At 40.0% G+C, this 27813-nt stretch overlaps 1 protein-coding gene and 1 long non-coding RNA gene across 3 annotated transcripts in view; one reads left to right on the top strand and one right to left on the bottom strand.

Moving 5' to 3' along the window:
• The window catches only part of acvr2b (activin A receptor type 2B), a 158857-nt gene that overhangs the window by 16353 nt on the left and 114691 nt on the right, over nt 1-27813 (bottom strand). The window contains exons 2-7 of the mRNA XM_062957915.1: nt 26041-26248; nt 11152-11261; nt 9144-9295; nt 5930-6073; nt 3373-3516; nt 2381-2526 (exon numbers count right to left, since the gene is read on the bottom strand). Coding sequence (XP_062813985.1) covers nt 2381-2526; nt 3373-3516; nt 5930-6073; nt 9144-9295; nt 11152-11261; nt 26041-26248 — 904 coding nt within the window. The remainder of the gene's footprint in view (nt 1-2380; nt 2527-3372; nt 3517-5929; nt 6074-9143; nt 9296-11151; nt 11262-26040; nt 26249-27813) is intronic.
• The window catches only part of LOC134292570 (uncharacterized), a 64009-nt gene that overhangs the window by 23785 nt on the left and 12411 nt on the right, over nt 1-27813 (top strand). The window contains exons 3-4 of one of the 2 annotated variants that reach the window (XR_009999812.1): nt 2282-2436; nt 3326-3437. This is a non-coding gene — a long non-coding RNA (uncharacterized LOC134292570). Of the gene's footprint in view, nt 1-2281; nt 2437-3325; nt 3438-27813 lie in introns of those variants that run through there. The other variant, XR_009999811.1, reaches the window with a different exon arrangement.

Below are 27813 nucleotides of genomic sequence, written 5' to 3'. Positions count from 1 at the left end.
CCGCAGCAAAGAGAGAGAGCGTGCACGCACTGGGGTAGGGAAGAGTTCAGTGAATTCCCAGGGCACAGGATGCCTTATGGGAGGACTGTCCCTACAATTTCTGAAGGGAAGCAAGAGTGCAAGCTCTCCCCTTGTGCTGGAGGCATGTTAAAAATGGGAGCACAGATTAAAAAATGCTTATTTGCAAAACTGAGTGGGGGAATGTGACAATCTCTATTAAGCATTGAAACTATTGGATAATTTCACTGTATTACTTTTATAAACTTGCCTGTTAGCTTAAAGATGCTTGTTAAGGGATAAAAAGAACCTGCAAAAACCATTTCGCTTATTTATTGGGAAAGTGTTGACTTTTTAAGGCCACCCACATGGCAGTTTATTGTTCATCATTTTTATTGTTTGCCTTCAAGTTGTTTTCAGTCAATGCTGACCCTAAAGCAAACCTGTCAGTAGGATTTGTTTGGAAGACATTTGCCATTGCCTTCCTCTTCCTCCATGGCAGAGATACACCACAATAAAACATATATTTTGATACAGCAGAAACAATGAGGATGCAGTTCTCAAATAACACAGTCCCAAGCCATTTGGGGCTACTAGGTACAAAGTAATACTTGTCTTATGCCAGCTCTTATGCCCACACCAGAAAGACTCCAAGCCACAAACTAATAGGGGTCAATGAGGAATTTGGTGCCAGAATTAGAATTTTAAGATATTACTCATTTAAAATGTATCTTTTCACTTTTGTTGGGGGGTAGACACAAGAAAAGAGTAGGTAATAAAATAAAAAAACAATTTTTATATTGATTCTTTAAAAAAGAGAGCAATTATGAAAACCATAGTCACTTCTTGCCTGCAGTTTATTTTTAATGCACATTAGGGGGCAGTGCTGCACCAAAAAGCTGAACAATATTTTTCACACTTTCTATAATGGAACCCTTTTCATTTGCCATGGAAGCCCTGCATGTTGCAAAAATTGTGCAGCCCATTTTAGGACAGAGGTATAGTTCCATGTGGCCCCCAAATCCTTTCTTGTGGCTTCCAGAGCCCCGCTGATGTGTGAGGATAAAATAGCCACACATGCTGTCCTAAGCTCCTAAAATGAAATGTGAGATGCAGATTTTCATTCTTTGCCTTGCATTGAATATTCATTTTATCCTATCCACCCTACATTTCCTTTTCATCTCTTGTTCACTACGTCTACTAAACTGATAGCACCCCCAGATGTGTTGTACTATAACTACAGTCATCACAAGTGAGCACAGCTGCTGGTAATGGTGCCATGGAATTATAGTCCAATACATTGGGAAGAACACATTGCTTTTCAACAGTCTTTGCGTTTTGTATTTAATGTAAGCAAAAACCAGTTTTGTCATAATGTAAAGATGATATTTCTTTGTTCTCTATTGTCTTGTAGAGTTTCTTTGTTCTGTATTCTATTGTAATTTGCACTTATGGCATGCATCAAGCAGGGCTTGCTCAAGAGACATCTACCTCCCCTTTTCTTTCTTTGGTACTCAAAGCAAGTTTCAAGACTGGCTCCTACATATACAAGGGAGCTAAATACAACTTCAGCAATACAACTTTGTTGTGCTCACAATGCATCATGACAGTATACATATAAAGTATCACACAACACTATCCTTATGCCAGAGATAAATGGTAGATGTCAGAGATAAATTGGGGGGGGGGACCATTTCAGGCTGAAGGGGTAGCCAATGGATTTGTTACTATGGGAAGAGCAAATCCATTATTTGTTTTACAGCCACATTTCCCAGAGCTGGTCCAGGCATGCATGATCTTGTCCAATGGCAAGGAATAGGTGCTCAGTACCTGGGTGGCACAGAGAAAGCCCTGGAAGGCAATGTGACTCATAAAACTTTGCGGATCTCTAAAGATCAATTCTTTGGCTAAGCAAAGACATTGAACAAGAGTAGGAAGGTTTTAGCTCTTCCTCTCTTCCTTTTTGCAAGATTAAATACCCAGATTCGGTATTTTAGAACATTTCTTAATTATGTGCGCACTGAGCTTACCACCCATGTAAGATCATCAAAAATGATCATGTAGAACCTTGAATCTAATTCACAGCCCTACTTGCAGGAAGGGAAATCCAGATTGTGAGAAACGTCTTGCTGAACTATTTCAGTTCCCTCTTGCAAGCAACTAGGCAGATGCTTTAGGAAAACTTACAAACAGTGTATAAAGAGCTAGTAGACCTCTCCTTCTGTCTGATAAAGAGATATGTTGTGAAAGATAACACATGCATTCTGTCATTCTCTTAACACAGAACTGGCCTAGCATTCCAGAAGCTTCATCATAGATGCAGAGTGTGATATTTCATCAGGAGCCATGTTGCAATCATCTATGCAAAAAAGAAGAGACATGCCTGTGTGCTATAGCAGGTTTGTGTCCTCCTTTACACCAAGGGACATCTTCATGCAGGTAGGAGAGTCCATGAGCCATTGTTTCAGCCATATGACAGAGTTCATTCCAACTAATAATGTTTCCCTTCAGGTAGTCAGTCAGAGAGCCCTGGAAGGAATTCAACAGGAAATATCAAATTTTGTCAGAGACCCTTATTGGAACTAGTTATTTACAAAGCATACTATAGTGGGAATGGACACAATCCAAGGAAAACTGAGCACTTTAAGATTGCTTGTATATACATAGTTACCTGAAAATGAATAATCCTGGGCAAAACAAAGGTCAAATTATTGAGTTTCAAATGAGTTGTCATTCTGTAATAGATTGTAATGCTAAACAACAAAGGAAGAAGCCTTTTTGAGAAATGGGCTTCCAGGTCAGGTCTAGTAGATGTACAGGAGATGGACCAATAACCTTTTCTGATTTTTGAATCTTGAGGATGCAACTTGACAAGCTTCCCAAATCCCAGATCACATCATCAGTAAAGAGGATTTTCTTTTCTATCTTTTTACAAAGTAAATTTCGTGTTTTTATTATGCACATTAGACATAAAATTCACAAACCACTGGTCTGACATTTGCCTTATGTGGGATACAAGGTTCAAAGGGATTATATCTCTCAGAATTGTTCTTCTGCACTCTACTATGGCTTCCAACTCACAGTCATCAGACTGACAGATACACTCCAAATTTCCCAACTATATAGGAGGGTTTAGGACTGAATCAACTACAAGGCAACGAATTTAGCACCAACTTCTTTTGACATTTGTACTACCAGAATGGAACAATAGAAGACTAGTCATAAAAGGACCTGACCTGTCCTAGCTCTATGCAAGGGGAGACAGATGGGGGAAAGTGGCAGGTCAGCTATTTGTTATTTTATTTGTTTTTACTTCAATTTACTTTAGGCCTTTTTGCAGCTATCAAGATGACAGCGTATTCACATATCTCTTACCTTGTCATGAAAAGCTGTGATCAGCCACAGCTCTGTCTCCAGGTTGGTTCCTCGCTTCTCTGCTGCAATAAACTGCAAGAGGTTTTCATGCTTCATGCCTGGGGTGTTGAAAATCTCCCGCTCGCTCTGCCAGGACTGCTTATCCTACAAGAGAGGATGGAGGCAGGGAAAAAGAGGAATGGTTGGAAAAATAAGTCCTATGCATCTGTGATATCATCCTGTTGTAGATCAGTGGTGGGAATCATGCTGCTGTCCAGTGGAGATTAAATGCAAGGTTCAGCAGTCCTGGCCAACACAGTAAGTGATGAAGAATATCGGGAGTTGCAGTCCAGCAAAAACTAGAAGACCATATATTTCCAACCAATATAATAGATAACTTCCTAGAATAAATCATAGGAATCAACAAGTTTTCTGATGTTTTGAAGATGAACCTTTGTTGGATGGAGCCTATAGAGTCTATTAGGCTTATGCAATCCGGGTAAACCGCAATGTCTCAGATTTCGGTGGGGGCCCTGATCCATTTTTCTGGAGCCTCCCAAATTCAGAAGGGAAGAAATCTGTTTTCGCTCTGGGGAGCCGAAAGATTCATTTTCTATCTAGCCCATTATGGATGGAACCTTCCAGGCTCCCTTTCCCTTCATTGTAGGCATTTAAGCTATTTCTACTCTAGAGGAGAGATGCTGCAGGCAGGCGTGCACACTTTCTCTCCCAGGCTTGCACCACACCATGCACTTTTTCCAAAGCATTTAAAGGAGGCTTCCCACTTCCAGGTAAGGAAGAGCAATGACCTGGAGCTATCCTTCCTGGGCTTTCTTAAAATAAACCCTATTTTCTTTGCACTCTTCAATCTCCTTTCTGCTTTGGGTTTAATGCTTCCTTAGAGCTATTTCTACTTTCTACTCAAGAGGAGAGGTAACTAGGTGGTAGTAATTTTCAGAGAATAAGGGTTTTATTTTTGTTTGCTGGGATTCATAAAAAAGATTAAACTGTGATGTCGAATTGGGGAGGAGAAGCCGAGATCGGCTGCCACAGGGTCCCATTATGGACAGAAATACATGATGGCTGGGTCCTTGCCGTTACAGGCACCCAAACAAACCAAAGAAGCCAGATTGGCTGAAGGAAATGGCTATAAACAGATCCGTGCACAACTCTACTCCATATAATCTTAAGAAAAAGGTTGTTCACCCTCTGTGACTAGATAGGCTGTGCCCTATCTATCCACATGTGCAAATTAAGCAAGATTTAAGCAAACTATGTACAGTAATTAAGAAATATAGCTGCAACTCTATGCACCTGGGAATAATTCTTGTTGGATTCAGCGAGGCTTCCCTCTGAATAGACATTATAGAATTGTGCTGTTAAAATTTAGCTTGAGATATTCAAAAGAGGCCTATAAAAGAACAAGGACTATGTAGACGCTAACCAGATTTAAACCTTTTGTGTATAATCTTAACAGTTACAGCTTTCTAATCTGGATTAGGAGAAAATATCCCACTAGTTAGTCAGAGTTGGCCTAGAACAGATGACATGGAAATCGCCGTCTTTAAATCCATCATGGCAAACTAATTGTGAAGGATTAAAGCATAAAGCAGAATGTCTAAAGATTTCTCAGGGTACAGCTACACTACAGACATAAACTAGTTCAACTATCATTTCTTGACTTATGGGAAGTCTGTAGTTTTGTAGTTATCCTGAGATGAACTAGAAATTTGTAACTAAGGGCCCCTCCACATAGCTGTATAACCCAGAATATGAATTTGGTTATCTGAGTCCACACTGCAATATATTCTAGTTCAAAGCAGAAAATGTGGGATTTTATTCAGCTATGTGGAAGAGGCATAAGACTACTTAGCAACTCCTTCAAACTCCTAACTCCAATGGATTGTTTGGGCGGGGGGGGGGGGGGGGGGGCTTGCACAGTGTTTTTTGTAGTGTTTCTATAACCTCATCCACTTTCTACAAACATAAAGACTTTTCTACCCAATCCAAAAAACAAAAATTCTCAGAACATACAAGTGAATATTCTGTATAGAAAGCATTTAGAAGGAATGCAAAAACTAGATACATATTCCTTAAATTCTTTCCCTTTCCTCCATGTTGTCCCCATGCCTAATTGATCTTGTTTTGTCCTTAAGTTGGCAACAAGCAAACCAAACAACAGATTCCTTCAAAAGCACAACATTCAAAGTGTCAATGACAACATTCAATATTTGCACCCACAGCACTTTGCAACAGAAGTGTGCATGATGATATTTCATTTCATTATTACATTGTTTTATTTTTTATCAGGAAAATCTATAAATGTTATAGATAAAATAAGCCAAGATATTACATTACAGTGAAACAATCAAGAAAACAAAGTGATTAAATATAAATAAAATGCTGATCTTAAATAGACAATTCAGTTGTAGGTAGCCTATCTGGAATAGCTAGTGGCTACTGGTGATGTATATTCATTGGATTATATGAGTCCATACTGCCAGATAAATTATTTGCCAGTTAGAGACTTGGAATATGCTTCAAGCAACAGGTGAAAGCGATGCAATCCCACACTCACCTGTATGGGGAAGATTTTCACTGCTACATAGTCATTCATCAGCTGCGCCTTCCAGACACAACCAAAGCGGCCTCTTGCCTTGATCTCTAGTAATTGCAATGGCTTAAGTCCAACCAGAGGAGAAGGTGGCGGCAGCCCTGGGTCCTAAGAAGAAGAAATGGACGATGGTATGAATAAACTGAAGCAAAGTCTGAGGTTGCTAAGATGAAGCAAAAAGCAGTTAGGTTGACAAAGCTATTTGAAAAAAAGGGCAGTAGGGAAAGATGGCATGCCCTTATTTCCAGGTAAAGTTTGGTTTCCATCATTTCCTGAAAATAATTGACACTCTCTGCACATTTTCTTCCCCCTATGCTTATGCATTTGTCCAGAACCAAATTCCAGTGAGCAACTAGGGAAAAGGAAAGAGGGGCCAATTGAAAGACAAGAAAATGTAGAGATTTTATTCAAACAAGAAGTATCTCTAGCTTAGAAGACCAGAGTTCTTGTCTTCCTTGACTTGCCTTGCTTCACTTTCTGCTTTTTGGTAAGCAGATCTGCCTTGTTTTCAGGCCTTTAGGCCTAAGCTCAGGCTTCCTCAAACTGTGGCCCTCCAGTTGTTTGGGGCCTCCAACTCCCAGAAGACTTATCAAGCTTGTTCAACCTTCAGGAATTCTGGGAGTTGGAAGCCCAAACTGCTGGAAATAGCAATCTTCTTCAAGCCTCCGCTAGTTATCTGTAGACAACCAATTCTCTCACACCAGAAGCAATTTGTAGTATGTTCTCAAGTCACTTCTGACACAATTAAAAATTGTTATGTATATAATTCAGATTGTTTACTGTGTTGTATATGTGTGTGTTGGTATGTAGTTTTCCTCAACTTTTTGTTGTGGGAGGGACTGCAGACCATGTGATCAGATCTGGGATTGTTCCGGACTCAGACTCCATTTTGGGAACAGTATGCTTCAGTAGAACTTCGGTAGAGTAGATACAGATATATGCTTTGAGATGCCAATAGATGCAGAAGCCATTAGACTTTCAATGTAGAAAGAGAAACTCTGTTAGACTCTCAGACCAGAGAGATGCTTTAGACTGGACTGTTGATTGTAAGAAAGATGCTATGTGTTATCTACACAGAGAAACGACTTCAAATCCTATCTGTAACTGCACTGATAAGCAAGTACCTGTATGCTGAATACATAGTTTGTGAGTAAACCATGTTACTTTTAAAGAAGTCTGCTTATTTCCAAAACTATCAGTTGGAGGGCTGCAGTTTGATGATGCCTGCCTTATCTTGTACTTTAACCACCTCTGGAAAGAAGATGCTTTTAGTCAACTCTTTGTGTGCACATGTCTTGGGACTTGAATACTTTTCCCCTCAAAAGTTTATATTTCCTCATCTCCTTTATGTTATTGAAGTTTTCCTCATCTCCTTTCATATTATTTAATCTTTTTTTCCCTCACCCCTTTTCTGGATAATATATACTTGGAAATATGTAATTGTTGCCTACATACATTGTAGTGAAAGAAAATGTGCAACATTCCCTCTTTCCTGTACATAAAAGTATTGCCATAGCAAAAGTTGGCCTTGATAATATTAAATGGAGTCTGCTGTCCAGGCCTGCATTTAAAAAAGAAGACAATATGCTGTGTTCTCAATTCAAGTGAATAACCCAATACTATTGTATCCCCTCCATACAAATCCAAGGCTGCCTTTTTAAGAAATGACATTATGGACATTAGATCTCCCAATGAGTTTGGTCTTCTACCACTTATTCTGACTAAAAGCATTAGTTTGAAAAGTTAAATCAGGCTAATGCACTTCTCTAAAAAACATCTTTCAAATGGAAATTGAACAAACTTAAAGTAGCTCTTTCAAAAAACAAACACAGAAGTTTTAAAAAGTAATGTTTCAAAGGTTTGGGTGGCTTAGACTTATGACTGGCCTGATTCAATTTTCCTCCCACTGCAATTAAAGCAATCTAGCAAAACACTAAGAAGGGTTCCAGCTGATCCTATCCTGACAGTGCTACTTTCCATTTGAAGAGGTTTCAGAGAGATTTTTAAAATGTAACTCCATGGATGTGGTCTGAAGTTGTACAATCCATTCTACCATTTGAAGACTCGACTATTTAATTCTGTTACTATGGCTTTCATGGCCAGAATCACTGGGTTGCTGTGAGTTTTCCAGGCTGTATGACCATGTTGCAGAAGCATCATCTCCTGACGTTTTGGCAACATCTATGGCAGGCATCCTCAGAGGTTATGAGGTCTGTTGGAAACTAGGCAAATGAGGTTTATATATCTGTGGAACAATGTCCAGGATGGGATAAAGAACTCTTGTCTGTTTGAGACAAGTGTGAATGTTGCAAGTGGCCACCTTTACTAGCATTTAATGGCCTTTCAGCTTCAAAGCTGCTTCCTACCTGGGGGAGTCCTTTGTTGGAAGGTGTTCGCTGGCCATGATTGTTTCATGCCTGGAATTTCCCTGTTTCCCCCAGGCAGGAAGCAGTCAAGCTTTGAAGCTGAAAGGCCATTAAATGCTAATCAAAGTGGCAAATTGCAACATTCACACTTGCCTCCAACAGACAAGAGGTCTTTCTCCCACCCTGGATATTATTCCACAGATATATAACCCCACTTGCCTAGTTTCTAACAGACCTCACAAGCTGTGAGGATGCCTGCTATTGATGTGGCTGAAACATCAGTAGAGAATGCTTCTGGAACATGGCCATACAGTATGGAAAACTCACAGCAACCCAGTGATTCTGGCCATGAAAGCCTTTGACAACACAAGGTAGGAAATGTTACAGATTCTGTAACTGTGCTTTGTATACCCAAGGCTTGTTTCAGCAGAGCTTACATTTGAGTTGATCTGCATACTGGAAACCTGTTGTTCCTTAACGCCATAGGATAGAACAGCCATGGGACAGTTGGAAGTCCTTTTTTATTGAGTGACTTGAAAAATTGCAAGTCGCTTCTGGTGTGAGATAATTGATTGTCTGCAAGGACGTTGCCCAGGGGATGCCCAGATGTTTTACCATCCTATTCCTGTATTAATATTTTCAGCCATTTTAGACAGCTGTATCTAAGGTTTGTTGAAAGCATGATAGCCATGGGAATTTGCAGAACATCTTGATGCAGCCAACTGCTTCTCAGAGACAGTTTGTAGAACCTGAAACAGTCTTACCATCTGAAACCACTATTAACTGTTAGTTCTAGCTCACTTCTTACATACCTCACTAATATCAACATGTCCGTACGGCGGCTTGCGATGACGATACATCCAGAAGGCCAGGAGAATGGCGATGGAGAGGGCAATGATTGGAAGCAGAGAGTAAACCAGAATGTTGAGCAGAGAGGGAGTCGGTGGAGGAGGCTCATATACGACTGGAGGGGAAAAGAGGATAGCAGTTTTATGAATTTTTAAGAGTATAAAGATGTGCTCTTTATGATGGAATGGCTATTGATGCCTGCAGTCTGCCTTCAAAATGTTTATGGAATAGAAGACAGATATACCAAGTTAGCTATCCACAGGAAAAACCAAGCACTTCTGAATAAATAACAATAATAATAATTGTGTTGTCAAAGGTTTTCATGGCCGGAATCACAGAGTTGTTGTGTGTTTTCCGGGCTATATGGCCATGTTCCAGATGGCTGGTATCCATCTATGTGGGTGAAATGTCAGGAGAGAATACTTCTGGAACATGGCCATATAGCCCGGAAAACACACAACCCAATAATAATTGTATTAGTAGTGATTATTTTAAAATACATTTATATCCCATCTTTCCCACTGGAACCCAAAGCAATTTACAAAAATTAAAAAGCAAAAGATATAAAAGCACATGCAAAGAAAGAAATGACCCTATTTAAGTCATTGTTGAATATAATTAAATCAGCTACAGAATTAAAACTTTTAAAATAAATCCATTTAAAAAAGCAAAAATAGAATGTCACACTGTTAAAATCCCTTACAGCCAATTCCTAAATCCGGTTAGAATAGAGAGGTTTTTGCATACGGATAAGAGGACAGCAAGAAGGCAATCGTTTTTGTTCTGCTGGTTGGTGGAAAATAAAACAAAGACAGTCAACCTGTTGCAGTGGGCTTGCCTTTTGTCATTAGGCAAATGGAATATCATATCATCATAGAATAGTAGAGTTGGAAGAGACCTCATGGGCCATCCAGTCCAACCCCCTGCCAAGAAGCAGGAAATCAAATTCAAAGCACCCCCGACAGAAGGCCATCTAGCCTCTGCTTAAAAGCCTCCAATTTAGGACGTTTGTGATTATAACCAAGACAAGGAATATTCAGGACATAACTGGGATTCTGCTGGTGCTTTAAAGCCAACCTTCTTGAGCTAGAAATATGAGTTCAAAGGATACTACATGATCCTTACTTGACTTGTCATAGTAAGGAGACTTCTACATGCATGTTTCACATCTCTAATGACTCCCTTTGAGGAATCACGGTGTCCTCACATTTTCATGGCATTTAACTATCAGTTGGATTGCTGTGAGTTTTCCAGGCTGTATGGCCATGTTCCAGATGCATTCTCTCCTGACATTTTGCCCACATCTATGGTAGGCATCCTCAGGTTGTGAGGTCTGTTGGAAACTAAGCATTCAATGCTAATCAAGGTGGCCAGTTGCAACATTCACACTTGCCTCCACTAGACAAGAGTTCTTTCTCCCATCCTGGACATTCCACAGATATATAAACCCCACTTGTCTAGTTTTCAACAGACCTCACAACCTTTGAGGATGCCTGCCATAGATGTGGGTGAAATGTCAGGAGAGAATGCTTCTGGAACATGGTCATACAGCCTGGAAAACTCACAGCAACCCAATGATTCCGGCCATGAAACCCTTCAACAACACATTAAATATAAATTGACAGAGTTTTTTTTTTTCGCTTGACCTGGGTAAATCTGCCTATATACTTCACTTCTCACAAACATAACTTGTGGCATGACCCAAAACATTTTAGAAGAGTTTCTAGAAGACTTTATATCCTTTGCCTATGATCTGGGTAACTGCCGTGCAACTAACCTCACTTGGAAGACTGGGAAACTAATAAAATACTTTCTGTACAAATTATCTTGCATAACTTCTCAACTTCATACTGTCTGATGTCACCACTCTAATCAGGTTCCATGATTAGGTTGTCTAGCCAGGGAAGGCAAGGTTAACAGAAACCCACTTTCGATACAAAGTTTTTAGTTCTTGACAAACAAAAGTCTCACCTTCCGGACCGCTGACTTCAGGTAAGTGAGTGAATTTCTCATTGCAGTAGTTCCCCTCACAGCAGCAGAAGAACACTTGTGGACTCTCTTCTGTGGCCACACATTCCTGCCTATATATTAAGACAACACAAAAGGAAGGAGGATTAAAGCCAGTCAATTTTTGAATTGCCCTCAGCAGAGAGGAAACGTCAGTATACAAGTGATTAAACTTCTCCTATTTACCGCCAGCTTCTGTTATATTTTACCAATGCGCAGAACCTTTTGTTACAAGAGATTCGAGAGACATAACATTCCCTATGTGAGATTTCAAGAGCCTTTAAAGTGCACAGGAAGTTTGCAGGAGGTTATTAGAAGCATAACACTAATATACTAGTAAGTATAGCTCTAATATTCTCAGGTTTCAAGAACACATGCCCACACAGTTTCTTTATCATTTATTTTAAATGAAAGAAAGCAAACTGGCAAGACCTTTTTCGTCATTATATAAAGAATAACTTTTTTTTTAAAGTATCATACAAAGCCATCGCTGAATGAGTTGAAATGCCAACTGCCCCACAAATTCTGTCATGCAAATCCAGAGAAAGCGGAGACACTAGGGATGTGCGATCCATTAAAAATGGTTAAAAAGTCATTGCAAAACTGGGATGTTGGCATTGTGTTTCTAAAGTATAGTTAGTGAAAAATTCATTACTATAATGAGAGTAATGAAATGCCGTTACTATTTAGTTACAGAAATTGCACATAAATTACTATAATTGGAGAAACTTCAGGGGCTCCTTTCACCCTCATTTTTTTAAGCTATTGGGTGAAGCTTGCTACAATGGGAGAACACATTTACCATTTTTAGCCCACTGAATTTCAGAATGTTTCTATTCACGGCTTTTGGGGGAATTTTCAATGTTTCATAACATTGTTACCCCCCATTAAAACATGCTTGTATAAAGGAAAGCATTTTCTGGTTCAAATTATTGCCGTGCGGATCACACCTGGATAGTACACCCAGTACCCACTGTCTGCTGAAGGCATAGGCAAGAGTATCCCTCTAGTTTGCTCTATTTATCTGTTGGTCCTGCTCTTTTTATTTCCATCCTGCAGTTTAAGGTCTATTGATATAGTTGCTGTGTGTGAAACTTCAGTGTTGTTGAAAGAGTGACAACTATGCACACTGCCTTTTCATGCCATTTTGTAAGTCATGTCCTCTCATGGGAAGAATATATCCCATTTATTGCCTTTCCCCATCTTCAGAAGTATTAAGGTGTAGATTTCTCATGCAAGGGATCAGCACAGATATGATTAATATATTTTTTAAAAAATCATGTTTATACATTTATCAGTTCAGTCAAGATGCCTTGCAGGTTTAAGCACTATTTCCATTTGCCTTTGCTTGAGCTCATAAAGACTCCAGACTTAAAAGAGTGTTTGTTATTCTACTGGGAGAAGATGTATGTTCTGCTAAATCTCTCAGTCTGGGTGTTATGTGGGGGAGTGGATTGTAAACCACTACCCATATGAGATTTGTTATTTCAGTAAGAGATGACGCCAATGTAAATGTTTAACATCTACACACGTGGATTTTTTTTTTCTTTTTCTGCATATGTCTATGATCTCACACATGGAAAAGACATGCCACATAATCATTCTGGGGACTATCCTGTGAATGAAATAAATCATAATTTACGGTCAGATCCTCAGACGACAGTATGGTGCAAAAGACAGAATGAAAATAATTCAGAGGCTGGAAATGTATTTTGGACTCCAAAATTTAATTCAACTTGTATTCTAGCCTTTTATTCCACAGGTTTCTTTAACATGGGAGCAAACTTGTTTTCTGCTGCTCTGGAGACACAGGACGTGGAGCAATGGATTCAAATTGCAGGAAAAAAGATTCCACCCAAACATTAAGGAGAACCTCCTGATAGTAAGAGCAGTTTGGCAGTGGAGTCCCCTTCTCTGGAGGGATTTAAGCAGAACCTAGATGGCCCTCTGTCAGGGGGGCTTTGATTGTGTATTCCTGCATGTAAGGAGGTTGGATTGGATGGCCCTTGGGGTCTCTTTCAAGTCTGAATCTATGATTCTCTGAACTGAGGCTGATAAGGAGATGGGATCTTTTTGTCATTTAACAATTGGTTATCAGCAACTCTTTGATCCACTTGCATCCACAAAAGCAATAATATTTTAGTGTGTTGTTGAAAGTTGGGTTGCTGTGAGTTTTCCAGGCCATGTTCCAGAAGCATTATCTCCTGACGTTTTGTCACATGTATGATCTCACAACCTCTGAGGGTGCCTGCCATTGATGTGGGCAAAACATCAGGAGAGAATGTTTCTGGAACATATCCATACAGCCCGGAAACCTCACAGCAACCCAATATTATTTTAGGCTAATAGGACAATACAGTTGGATATTGCCTCAGGGGCAGAGACCATAGGTTTTTTTATTGCAATCACACAGCTAACCTCACAGCATACCTACCTGCAAGAGCTCAAAATCTGTTCCAGGGAATTCCTAGGTTAAGCTGTTCATTAGCATACTACACAAATTCTTTCCATGTGTTTAGGAATGTTTCAAAATTCTGCATCTTACTCTACTTCTAAAAACAGAAATGTAGAGTATCGCTTTACAGGAAAACCATTAACTTATCACATATTATTCTTCCTGACCTGCTTCCCTTGGCCAGGCAATAAGGCGATACAACATAATAGGAAAGGATCATTAATGATAACAGCCTGTTTGACTGGTGCTGGGAAGTGATGAGCTCTAGCTTGATGTGCAGAAAACCTTTGAGCTTTTTTGCCAACATACTACCAGTAATACATTTATACCAATAAATGCTAGTAGGAGTCGTGATGGCGTAATGGGTTAAACCCTTGTGCCAGCTGAACTGCTGGCCTGAAGGTTGGGTTGCTGACCTAAAGTTTGAAAACAGTTTGAATCTGCGAGATGGGATGAGCTCCCATCTGTCAGCTCTAGCTTGCAGGGACATGAGAGAAGCCTCCCAGCAGGATGGTAACACATCCAGGCGTACTCTGGGCAACGTCTTTGTAGACGGCCAATTCTCTCACACCTGAAGCGTGCAGTATTTCTCAAGTCGCTCTGACATGATTAAAAAAACTGCTCCTATGGGCAGCAAGTATATATAAGCTTTGGGCAGTTACATCAAGCTGTATTGCTACTAAGGAGAGAAACAGTTACATTATTTATGCCATTTCCTGTTTTCCCTTTTTGCTTTGTTATACTTAATTTGTCACTTCCAGAGAGGATACAATCAGCTGCTTATGTTATATATTCAGAAAATGCTTTGAGGCAAAGGAAGGGAAGAAGACAAGACAAGACAGAGCAAGCTATAAACAAGAATAATTATTGTTTTTTTTCTCACTTAGTCGATAAATGATTAAGAACATTAATAAACTTGTTAACAATAAAAACAGCAAAGGAAAGCTGTTACTGGAACATCTGTACTTTTGCTTTACCAGTTGTTGCAAACTCCTCCAGAGTATCCACTCGCAAACACTCTTTCTTTGCAAGCAGGCAAGCAAAACAGACAACCCAGACCTTCTGTTCCAGCATTAATGAAAAATAGTTTTTTGAAGATCTATCATATCTCAATTAACGGGTCAAAACCCAAATTGATATCAGTGGGAGACATTACATCACAGAGTATACTTACAATTCTGGTCATGCTCAGACATTATCTGTTTAGGAATACTGATTTCCAAAAATATTGATTGGGTTAAATTTGAGTAAATTGATTCCTGAGATAATGTTGGCTCTAAATAGGTGGTCAACTCTAGATTTGACACTTTAGGATAAAATTCTAGATCGGGTCCCCAAACTAAGGCCTGTGGGCCGGATGGGCCCTCCAAGGTCATTTATTTGGCCCCTGCCCTCAGTTTTAGACGTAGGCTCGCCCAAAGTCTGAAACAACAATCCTAATTAACTTGACTATCTCATTAGTCAGAAGCAGGCCCACACTTCCCACTGAAATCTTGATAAGTTTATGTTGGTTAAAATTGTTTTTATTTTTAAATATTGTATTGTTCTTTCATTGTTGTTTTTGCACTACAAATAAGCTATGTGCAGTGTACATGGGAATTAGTTCGTATTTTTTTCCAAATGATAATTTAGCCCCTCAACAGTCTGAAGGATTGTGGCCTTCTGCTTAAAAAGTTTGAGGACCCTTGTTCTAGATCATCGATTCCAAAACTTTCATCCCCTAAAATGTGAGAATCCCTTTTCTAGATGATTAAGAGGGTCAGTATGGTGTAGGGGTTTGAATGTTGGGTCTATGATCCGGAGATTAGGCTTCAAATCCCCAATCAGCCATGGAAACTCATGTACAAACTTGGGGCTTACTCTGAATCAACTGGTTGGTCCTTGTGATTAATTTCTGGTAACTCCTTCAGAATAGCAGCATCTTCAATTTCAACAAAGTTGTTATATAGATATATATGCCCTTGCAAACTTGAGTGCCTCATTAGAAAAGCCTACTGAATTTAGGTGAAAAATGAAACAGCAACATTTTTCATAAATATTGCTGATCAATAAATGCAACATTTGGAATGAGTAAATATCAGCTAGACCAGGCAGGGGCAAACTTTGGACTTGTGGGCAAACTCCCACAATTCCTAACAGCCGGTAGAACAACACTCTGAAAATGGGAATTCCAGACATGAAACAATCAGGACCAGCTAACACCTCCCAACAAAGGATTCCCCCAGGTAGGAATTAGCCAGACCTTGAGTTGCAAGGCCAATAAATGCTAATCAATGTGGCCAATGGCAACATTCACACTTGCCTCCAACAGGCAAGAGTTTTTCTCCCACGCTAGACCTTTCACAGATATAGAAACCTTCCTTGCTTAGTTTTTCAAATATACCTCACAACCTCTGAGGATGCCTGCTATAGATGTGGCCGAAATGTCAGGAGAGAATGCTTCTGGAACATGGCCATACAGCCCAGAAAGCTCACAGCAACCCAGCCGGTAGGCTGTTAGGAATTGCGGGAGTTGAAGTCCAAAACACCTGGATGGCCAAAGTTTGCCCATGCCTGAGCTAGACCCATCTTGCATAACCAGTGGATTGTGGATTTTGCCTGTGATATATGGATACATAAAATCCATATGATATATGGGATATAGACTCCAGCTTATAAACGCCAACACTCTTATTTTATATGTATTGGATGACACAACATTTATTTAGTAAACGTTTTCAGTGTATCCACTAACTGCTGGTGATGTAATTCTCTAAATGCATCTTTCAAGGATATGTTCTGGTTATGCCTGATTATAGTGATTCCTTTGGGGAAAATCATCAATAGAAATAATTTTGTTTTTAACCATATTTGACTTTCTCATACTGTTATGGCCTCTTAAACCCTTTGCCTGCATCTTGAAAATTAACTTATGGTCAGTTGAAATGGATTCCCGGTGCCCTTTCAGAGGCAAAAAGATTTCTATTTCGCTGCTGGAGACACAAATGGCCACCATTCAATAGACTAAAAACCCTATCATCATGCCAACATTTGAACATTGGGAATATAGAGTTATAACACTGAGATTTAATTGGCTATTAGGGTGTCTTTTCTAGAAGTTTGGGAACTGAAGGCTTCTACTGTGGCAGTTTAGCTTATTTGTCAGTTTATACTTTTTATTCTTTCTTTCAATAAGACAAAAAAAATGAAAATGTATATAATTCTCAACACAGTTTCACTTCCCTTTAGCAAGTTTTTAATACTTCTTAACTTAGTATGTTTTCCTCTAGATAAATTAGATAGACTTGAGAGATAACTGATAGAAATTTGACAAAAGGAAAAAATCCCTTTCAAGACGTTTCTCTTTCTAGAATACAGTCTCCCCCATAATTTTGCAACATGACATGATGTGCCTGTGGGGTTTTATTAAAACCATAACTACATTTGGTCAACATTTAGTTGTAACATTTGTGGTTTGTAAATTTTTATTTTGCAGATAAAGGGAGAAAGAACTCTCCAATTTTTTAAGCTGTTAACATAAGCCTTTAGTAAAGTTAAAGGTTTTCCCCTGACATTAACTCTAGTCGAGTCTGACTCTGGGGTTGGTGCTCATCTCCATTTCTAAGCCAAAGAGCTGGCATTGTCCATAGACACCTCCAAGGTCATGTGGCCAGCATGACTGCATGGAGAACCGTTAGCTTCCCGCCGGAGCGGTACCTATTGATCTACTCACATTTGCATGTTTTCGAGCTGCTAGGTTGGCAGAACCTGGGTCTAATAGTGGGAGTTTACCCTGCTCTCCAGATTCGAAACACTGACCTTTCAGTCAGCAAGTTCAACAGCTCAACAGTTTAACCCGCTGCGTCACCTAGGGCTCCAACATAAGCTTTTACTAACCCCAAATTCTTCATGTGGATTGGACCACAACTCCCATTACCCATGGGATAATGATGATGATGATGATGATGATGATGATGATGATGGGATTCGGAGCCTAAAATATTTGGCCATTCAGTTAGGGACAGTTGATTTACATCTTTCTAAGCAGGAGCTTAGCAAGAGAGGAGGCTTGCTCCTGGACTGCTGGAGGAAGACGTTTTGCATGGACATCTAAGGACCATTTGAATGTCTCTCAAAGGAGATTGTGTGAGTCAATGCAACTGTTGAAATGACTGTATATATGTTGCTCTGCATTTTGAAGAGTAAATTTATTGTTCTTTACTGATTATCAGCATGGCTTATCTTTTCTCTGGCAAGACAGTGTGTGGACTGGTCAAAGAGATTATAGGGAAATGCTTTTTCATATCAAAAACTGGCAAAATAATTAAGTGGTGTAAAAATAATCTGGCTAAAGATGTTATGGAAACATGGGCTAAGTTAAAAAACAAGATATTTCCAGGAGTTTCTCTCCTAACTCCAATAGTCTTACTGGAAAATTTCTCAGAAGACCTGAGAATTAAACTTAAGAATAAAAAATTAGTGGAGGTGGAAACGGCTCTTTCATGGAAGGAATGGATACAAAATTTGAGGGGTGAGTTTAACAAGTTAGAACAACAAGGTGCCCTGAATTGGTTTGAGATCCAACAACTCTATAATTGGGAAAAGGACTGGTTAGGTAAAAATCCCAGATGTAGGGAGCTAAATAAATATGAGGAATGGCTAAGTAAACTTAAAAAGCAAGAAATATCAGGGAAAGGATCAATTGGGAAAGTATACAATGGATTAATAGGGGAAGAAATAGGGCTGAAGCTGTTAGAAAAAGTATGGGAAGGAGACCTAGGGCCTCTGATGGACTTCGATTGGAAAAGGGTTTTAAAGTGGAGAGTGGTTAAAAATTTGTCAATAAGATTAAAAGAAAATGTATATAATGTCATATGGAGATGGTATACCACACCGGTTAAACTACACCAGATGGATAGGAAGCAAAGTAACCTCTGTTGGAGATGTGGCATGCACAAAGGGACACAATTTCATCTATGGTGGGAATGCCTCCAGTTGAAGAGATTTTGGAACAACATATTTATAGAAATCAGTAACATTATAGGAACAAACATCACTCCGGATGCTAGGTTAGCATTATTAATGGATGCCACAAAGTTGAATTCAGAAATGGAAAAGAAAGAATTGGTGATTATCCTACTCACAGTGGCAAGACTCATAATTGCAAGGAATTGGAAGATAGTAACCAATCTTACACTAGAAGCATGGTATGGCGAGGTATGGAATGTAGCCTTAAATGATAAATTATTAATGGAAATGAGGGTGTTCAGGGGAGAAACTAATAGATCTGATTTTGATTTATACTGGTCAGTTTTTATGAAATATGTTCTAGAAAGTGAAAAAGGAAAACAATATAATCATGTTGGTCAGGAATTTTGGATATGACATTTGTTTAATGGTTGACTTATAAAATCTTATGGTAAAGGAAATGATACTTGTTCAGGCCTTGGTGGGGGGTTATGTGTTTGTAAAATGTTCATTGCTTTTGTGTTTTGTTTTACTGAAAGTTGTTCATGTATGTAAATAAAAAATAATTACTAAAAAAAACTACGTATGATTTTCATTCTGCCACACACTTGACCTGGGACCACTTTAACCAGGGCCCACTCTCCAACATTAGTACCAAAAGGTTTACAAATCGGTTTTTGATCAACTTTAGATTCGGTTTGGTTATTTGGGGTGCTGATTCAGAAAACTGCATTAGAGAGACCACATCAGCTTTAGTTTCTAATACAGAACATGTGACATCCAGTAGTTGCCATCTGCTCGCCCACAGAAAATAATATTTAATAATCTAGAGCTGATGTGGTCTATCCAATGTAAATTTCTGAATTATCATACCAAATAATCCCAGGAACAGGCCTAAAAACAAAGACACCAAGAAAAAAATTGTTTTTGGTTAGGCTGTGTTATTATCCGTAATAACCACTGGTGGTCCACAGACTACAGGTTGGGAACCACTCATTTACATGATGAGGGTCATCAAGTGATGAGTAATCAAGGGACTAAATAAAGTGAGAGATTTTAATCAGTGCATTTAGAAGATATAATGGAAATAGCCCTAAAAGCAGATCCCTTTTCCCCAGAACACAGTGCATTTTAATTTCCTAGTAAACAGCTTTAAATGACTAAGTTTTCATCTTCTGCAGCAAATGGCTCCCAGAAGAACACACTGCTTTCCACATTAGTAGTACCAGACATTTTTTCAGAGCATGCCAAAAATTACTGAGCATTTATTGTGTGGAAACAAAAGGACTCATCCGTCTTTCCAGTTCTGGATTCTTCGGCCATAAGAAAAATAGGAATTTAATGTTTGCTCTGATACAGAGATCAAGCTGAAGAAGCTGTGGTCATATCATGGAACAGACAGGACATTTTCTCTTCCTGAGGGTATTTGTTAAATTTTCCTTGGTTCTCCAGGATGGGATGCTTTGGTGAATCAGGACAAGTAAAAGGGACCTTATTTCAGACACACTCACCATGGTTCCCCAGTTACACAGCATTAAGATTTCTTGCATACAAAAGGTTTAATACTGACTCAACATCCATGGTTATTTGGGATTGTGGTAGTGAAGTGAGTTAAACCACTACCTGCAGGAAAGATGCTAACCAGAGGCTTGGCAATTCAAAGCCGTAAGTCGGGGGTGGGCTCCCGCTGTTAGCCCTAGCTTTTGCCAACCTAGCAGTTCGAAAGCATGCCATGCAAGTAGATCAATAGGTACTGCCTCAGCAGGAAGTTAAAAGGGCGTCCCCTGCAGACATGCAACCAATCGGAGATGTCTATGGACAATAGGCTCCTCGGCATGGAAAAATGGAACAAGAGCACCTCCCCATGGCCAGAGTTGAGCCGGAGATGAAAAAGGGGAAGGCCTTTACCTTTATTCTGTGTATTGTATGCCATTGTGTTCACTGTGTAAAAGGCATTGAATGTTTGCCTTATATGTGTACTGTAATCCCCTCTGAGTCCCTACGGGGAGATAATGTAGAATATAGATAAAGTGAATTATTATTATTACTTGCACTCTTAAAATATGAAGATTAGCCCCATCTTTCTCCTCCCCTTGCATTTCATCCCCTAGCAGTTCTGTATTCGTATCTTTAATTCCAGTAGCCGTCTATCTCGGATCTTCTCACACCTTATCTCTCAGGCCTCTCTTGCACTGCCCTGTATCCCAGGATCTGATCCCAGATTATCTGCTTTGAACTGGATTTTCTGAGTTTACCTTGCCAAGTCCTGGGATATAAGCCAATGTAGAAGGGGCCTCAATCCCTTCGTCATATTTCGGAGTTCTTTCTAAGCAAGGGGATCATCACCAGCAACTCCTGTAGAAAATCCTGGTAAAGTTCCACCTTTGATCAGTCCAGCAAAAGTCAGAAACCCAAATCTTAACTGTTCCCTTGCTGCTGTCTTATTAGCTTCAGAAACATAATTCTTCAGTTTCCCAGACTGGAAAGGCTCAAAAAGAGGAATTAGAAGGAGAGGTGTGAACTGTAAGTGCTGGAACACACAGCTTGGACTTTATCATTTTTTCAGCTCCAGGTATCCATTTGGAAAGTAGTTTTCTTAAGAACTGAGAAAAAGCATGTTTGAAGAAAGAAAGAATTATCAGAGAGAGAGGGAAAAAAGAGCAGAACAAGTAATAATTGCTTTTTTTAAAGGAAGAGGGCCTCCATCAAGAGGACAAAATGATGGATTTGGCTGAAGAAGAAAAGCAACACCAGAGACAAAGCAGAGAAAAAGAAGAACAGAAAGAATCAGGAGCATTTTGGTAATGAGAAATACTGCGAAGAATACAACTAGAAGAGATGGGTAATGAGAAATGGATAACTATCTTATCAATAAATCTTTGATAAACTATCAAGAGAAAATAATGAAAGAGGAGAAAGTAAAAAGGAGTGAATGGAGACACAGGTTAGAAGTGGGAGAAAGTGACAGTGGGAGGAGTAAAAATATTATCTGAATAGGAATATGGATAAAAGCATGATCATATGAGCCAAAAGAAGGAGTGCAGGTTGCACCAAAGACAGTAAACTAATTATTGTGTGTGTGTGTGTGTATGTATATATATATCTCCAGCATTTTTCCAATGTGTAGGATTGCTTTTTTAACATTTTAAAAAAAATCAATTAAAAAATCAATCAATTTCAAAACCACAAATAGGTTGGGTTGCTGTGAGTTTTCTGGACTGTATGGCCATGTTCCAGAAGCATTCTCTCCAGACATTTCGCCCACATCTATGACAGGCATCTTCAGAGATTGTGAGGTCTGTTGGAAACTAGGCAAGTGTGGTTTATATATCTGTGAAATGTCCAGGGTGGGAATCATAGTATAGTCATACTGTCATAGAGACCTCGTGAGCCATCCAGTCCAACCCCCTGACAAGAAGCAGGAAAATCGCATTCAAAGCACCCCCGACAGATGACCATCCAGCCTCTGCTTAAAAGCCTCCAAAGAAGGAGCCTTCACCACACTTTGGGGCAGAGAGTTGAACTGCTGAACAGCTCTCACAGTGAGGAAGTTCTTCTTAATGTCCAGGTGGAATCTCTTTTCCTGTAGTTTAAAGCCGTTGTTCCGCATCCTAGTCTCCAGGGCAGCAGAAAACAAGCTTGCTCTCTTCTCCCTATGACTTCCCCTCACATATTTATACATGGCTATCATGTCTCCTCTCAGCCTTCTCTTCTGTAGGCTAAACATGCCCAGACCTCACAACCTCTGAGTATGCCTGCTATAGATGTGGATGAAATGTCAGGAGAGAATGCTCCTGAAACATGGCCTTACAGCCTGGAAAACTCACAGCAACCCAGTGGTTCCGGCCATGAAAGCCTTCGACAACACAAACAGGTTCACACTGTGTAGTTGCCCACTACACAGAAAAATTAAAGCAGGAAAGGATAAGAAAGAGATGACAAGGCTGGCAAGTTGCAGCAATCCATAAATGTAAAGACATAAAGAAAGAGACAGCATTAATGCTAAAATGAGAGAAATAATTGGGAGAGGGACAAAGATGAGACAAGGCATCCCACTCCACTGCTGAACATGACTGGGGGCTGATGAAGCATGAGCGGAGCAGATAGTAGAGCATGGCTGATTTGCTAACTGCCAAACAGCAATTTTGAAAACAACGCAGCAAAGAAATGACAAGGAACATAAACTACATTAGGAAGATAAAAGGGCTGTGCAGAAGGCCAGGAGTTGAGAGCAACATCATCAGCTATCAGAAATAAAGCAGATATGCCTGGATTATAGAAAAGCAGGAAGATCTCTAAAACCGACAGATAAAGAAAAACTGCAGAGGAGGTACCACCAGTCTTCAAAGCTAGATGCCACCAAGAACAGAGAGAATCACCTTGTGACTTGGATTTTACATGGCAACCAGCCAATCTGTCTGTAGTATTAATTATAGTGCTGGTAATATTCATCCTATATTCTACTTTTCTCCTCCCCCACCTTTTTTTCATATCTATTATAGTGTTTTCTTGGCAAAATTTGTTCAGAAGTGTTTTTCTTGGATTATGATATCATGTGACCTGCCCAAGATCACCTAGTGCAGTTCCATGGTTTCCTTTGCAAAAATCCAACATTCAAAACCATTACTCCTTGACTACTACAAACAAAGTATACATCACTACAGTTGCACCTACAATAACATTCATACAACAAATGAAGCCCGAACTGTAACCAGAAATCCAAATGACTAAACTGAGATTATTTTAGTTTGGACACGAAATGGAAAAGACAATAATGTTCGGTAAAGTTGACGGCATTTGAAAAATCAAAAACTGCATTACACATTTACTCAATTGAGGAAGCGATGGCTCTGAATTTGCAAGACTTGAGCAGCTCATATTCATAGGATAACCACAAGCCACCAAGCCAGCATGATAACACATAATGACAAGGAATAATAATGTCTAAAGGATTGGTTCTAGTTTTGTAATACCCACAAGAGTTTGACGAAGGTGGCTTATACCCAAATGACACCACTGGTTCAATTAGTTCAGAACTGGCAGCTGCAAGCAGCAGTTTCAGACAGGATTCACTCTTCATGCTACCTGGAGAAGCTGTTGATTGAACCAAAGACCTTGTGCATGTAAAGCATGTACACAACCACTGAGGTATAGACTTTCCCCATTTCAGTTACTTGTAACCCAAAATGCTCTCCAGCGTAGCTGACAATGACATCAAGTATAAGCTGCCCAATGAAGCTCCTGCTCTAAGGCTGTAATACTATGTTCCAGAGTTGTATGCAGAACTGTTTTATCCGTTCTTTTGTTACTTTTGTTACCTTCAGGAGCACGTAACGAGAAATCAGCTTGACATGAAAGCAAATGTGCGCCAATCCCAGCTCCTTGCCTGCTTTTTGGCATCACAGTTTAATCTTTTTTATTAATCCCCAGCAAACAAAAAGGAAACCCTAATTCCTGAAAACTATTATAAGTTACTTCTCCTCTTCCAGGAGGTCATTGCTCTTCTTTACCTGGAAGTGAGAAGACTTAAAATGCCTTGGAATAGTACTTGGCTGTTGGCATGCACATGCGCATGCACCTGCCTGCAGCCGAGCACCTCCTCTAGAGTAAGAAAGAGCTTTAAGATTAGAAGTTGCTTGGCTCCTTTAAATGCCTTGGAATGGAAAGAGTGTGTGGCTGCTGGCACGCACATTTGCCTGCCTGCAGAGGAGCACCTCCTCTAGAGTAAGAAACAGTTCTAAGAATTTGCTTACCTCCTTTAAATGCTTTGGAAAGAGTGTGCATGTGGCATTCAGGCCTGCCTGCCCCTCTCCTCTTAAATGCCTACAATGATGGGAAGGGGAGCCTGGGGAGCCCCTCCCCCCACCATAATGGGCCAATAGAAAATGGATCTTTCGGCACCCAGAGCAAAAGCAGATATCTGCCCTCTCGATTTCAAGAAGCTCCCAAAAAAACGGATCGGGGCCCAGGAGATGAAATGGGTCAAGGTTTACACCAAATGCACAACCCTACTATGCTCACATATCTAAGAGTAAGCTTCACTGAAATGAGTGGAAGTTAATTCTCAGTACAAGCTTTTGCCAGTAAAAATAACTGAAACAACTGAGAATAAAAAAGTAAATTAAAACCATGGAACCATCTGACTGCATTTAAAATTATAAAGTCGTCTAGTCACAATTTCTGTATTGCTCACATTTTGCCAGATTTGATCCTCATGAATCCAAACGGGCAATTTCCCTACTTTCCTTTTTTGTTTGGTTGCTTTCAAAAAGGCAGAAATTGCTACCCCAAGTCATTTCTATCATCTGTTTCCGAAATATGTATCTAAGAAAGTAAAAGAGGATAAGGGATCTTGGGAGAAAGAAATGAGCGACAACATTTGTAAAAAATATGGGTAAGTAGGGTTTTAAAAAAATGCCTACAGTTATTCTGTCTGTCAACTTCATTTGGAAAGCTCAAACTACTGTATAGGAGATGAAGGGGCTATAAATGCCACCAGACATCTGTGAATGCCTTTCTAATTCCATATAAAATAACTGAAAACAATTTTAAGTGATGACAATTATGCTTGGCTGTTATGATCCCATGATAACCTACTTACATTGCCACATGCGGATATATTTTACTATCATTTATCAAGCCAAACAAGTAGAAACTGTAACTTCATATTGAATATAAAGAACACTTCACAACTAGCCAAGTTTTAGTTCTGTAAATGAATGCTTAAGGAGCCCCAGTGGTGAAGTGTGTGAAAGCACTGAGCTGCTGAACTTGCAGACCAAAAGGTCCCAGGTTCAAACTCCGGGAGCAGTGTAAGCAGCCGCTGTTAGCCCCAGCTCCTGCCAACATAGCAGTTTGAAAACATGCCAATGTGAGTAGATCAACAGGTACTGCTCCGTCGGAAAGGTAATGGCGCTCCATGCAGTCATGCCAGCCACATGACCTTGGAGGTGTCTACGGACAACGCCGGCTCTTCAACTTAGAAATGGAGATGAGCACCAACCTCCAGAGTCAGACATGACTGGACTTAACGTCAGGGGAAAACCATTTTAACCTTTAAATGAATGCTTGTCTCAAGCTTTCTTCAGTTCATTTGAACTACATTATACAAAAACTTACATCAAACCAGAAAGCCAATGTGGTGAAGTGGGTTGAGTGTTGGACCACAATTCTGGGAAATCAGGGTTCAAATTCCAGTTTGGCCATGGAAACCCACTGAAAGTCACATACTCTGCTTTAAAAGAAGGCAATGTCAACTTCTCTCTGAAGAAAGAGCCTATGATAGGGTCACCTTAGGGTTTCCATGTTTGAAAGCCAATAACAATGTCCAACATCTGTATGGACAGAGAAAGGGAAAACAACTCTGCCTTCCCACCAAGGGGGATCCCTTCTGTTTTCCATTGGTAGGAAGAAACTAGATGTGCTCCCCAGTTCTAATTTTCTGCCATTACCTGTCATAACAGTTGAAGTCATCAAGCCAACATCCTTTCTTCACCAGTTCAATGGAGCCAGAGTTGTTTCTCCAGGAAGCATAGCAGTGGAGGCGCTTGTCCTTCTCCCCTTCGCAGCGCTCCACTCCACTCTGGTTGGTTTTTTCCAGTTCCCAGTTGGCATTATAGTAGATGCATTCCCTTGTCTCTGCCTCGCCATGGCCCGGCCCTGTAGGAAGACACAAAATAGAAGGCTGTCAATAATTAAAGCTGGGGTGGGGAAGCAAGAGACGTTCTAGAGATTCTAAAGAGAGATTCGATAATGGGAACTATGGCACTGATGGTTACTAGGCTTGTGCAATTGGTTGGAGGGTCATCCATTTTTGATATCAGAATTTCATTGGGTACTCAGATCTGCTTTCGGGAGCCTCCTGAAAATCAGCTAATGGAAAAACCTGTTTTTGGCTAGGCTGCTAAAATCTGGGAAGATCCGGCCCATTGGCGGGAATGGGGAACTTATGAGGCTCCCCTTTCCGTCCCTGGGACCCTTTCCTATCTTCCTTTCAAGAGAGTCTGGGTTTGAAGAACAGGGTTAAGGAAGCCTCCCTCCTGGTACCCTTTTCTTTCTTCCTTTCAAAGGAGCCTGGGTTTGAGGAATGGGGTTAAGGGAGCATGCACTGCGTGCTCCCGAATAGAAGGGAGGAGGCCTCGTTCTGCAGCCACACAGGCTGTTTCAGACTAAAAAAACATGGTGCTTGAGCCCTTACTGTTATGGCCAGCCGAACAAGCTGGATTGGCTAAAGGGAACCGACCAAACCGAATCCGTGCACAAGCCTAATGGTTACTAGTTCAGGTAGATACATGTTGCTTCTTATACCAAAGACAATATACTGTGAGGTGTGAAAGGGAGGATATAAGTTGCTTTCACATCATCCTGATGATTTTAGAGGCAATTGGTTGACCACTATGGATGAACAAAATGATGGACTAGATAACCTTCATGTGTCTGTCTGTCTGTCTGAGTGTTTCATATTCTGCCTCTTCCCCAGAGTTGTAATGCAAGACAGCTTACCACATAATTTAAAAGGCTCCAATAAAACCACAGTGAATTGTGAATATTTAAATGTGCATTCAATTGATTATGCAGTCAACCTTCCATATCCACAGATTCTGTATCCACCACCATCCACAGCTCGAAAATATTTTCTAAAAGGTCCAAATGTTAAGCTAATTTTGCCACCTTATTTAAAGGGCACTATTTTACTATACTGTTGTGTAGAATGGGATTTCATCATTCAAGGGCCCAAAGTACCCTTAGAAGTTATCTGCTGACTGCAGGACAGCCTCCTTATTCCATAACCAAAATCTTCCTCCACCAGAAGGGCTCTCAAAAGCTGAGAGATGATAAACAAATACTTAAATAAATTAAATGAATAAATATTATGCTTTAATGGACAATTAAGCCAAATAACAGAATCCATGTAATTCTGCGTTCAGCAGCGCTCATCCTTATTTCTATTGCAAAGATGCAATGGTCTTATAAGGTGATCTTCCTGAGCCAATAATTAAGGAAAGAAATACCAGCAGTTAAGGGGATAAACTATGTAATGCAAATGTTCAAATCTGACTTCTCCTGATCACTCCACAGGTGGCCAAAGGTAAGTCGTTTGTCATCTTCTGCTGTCCCACTTCCACTTCCAGCTGCACTTGCAAAAGGGGGATAATATCCCTGAAGCCATGATAGGACTAGGACAAAGGCTTTTCTGTTTCAAGACTAACTTTTTCAGCTGATTC

Source organism: Anolis carolinensis, chromosome 6 (genome assembly GCF_035594765.1).
Source record: "Anolis carolinensis isolate JA03-04 chromosome 6, rAnoCar3.1.pri, whole genome shotgun sequence".
NCBI lineage: Eukaryota > Metazoa > Chordata > Lepidosauria > Squamata > Dactyloidae > Anolis > Anolis carolinensis.
The sequence above is the reverse complement of the archived record's forward strand: the minus strand, read 5'-3'. Positions and strand labels throughout refer to the sequence as shown.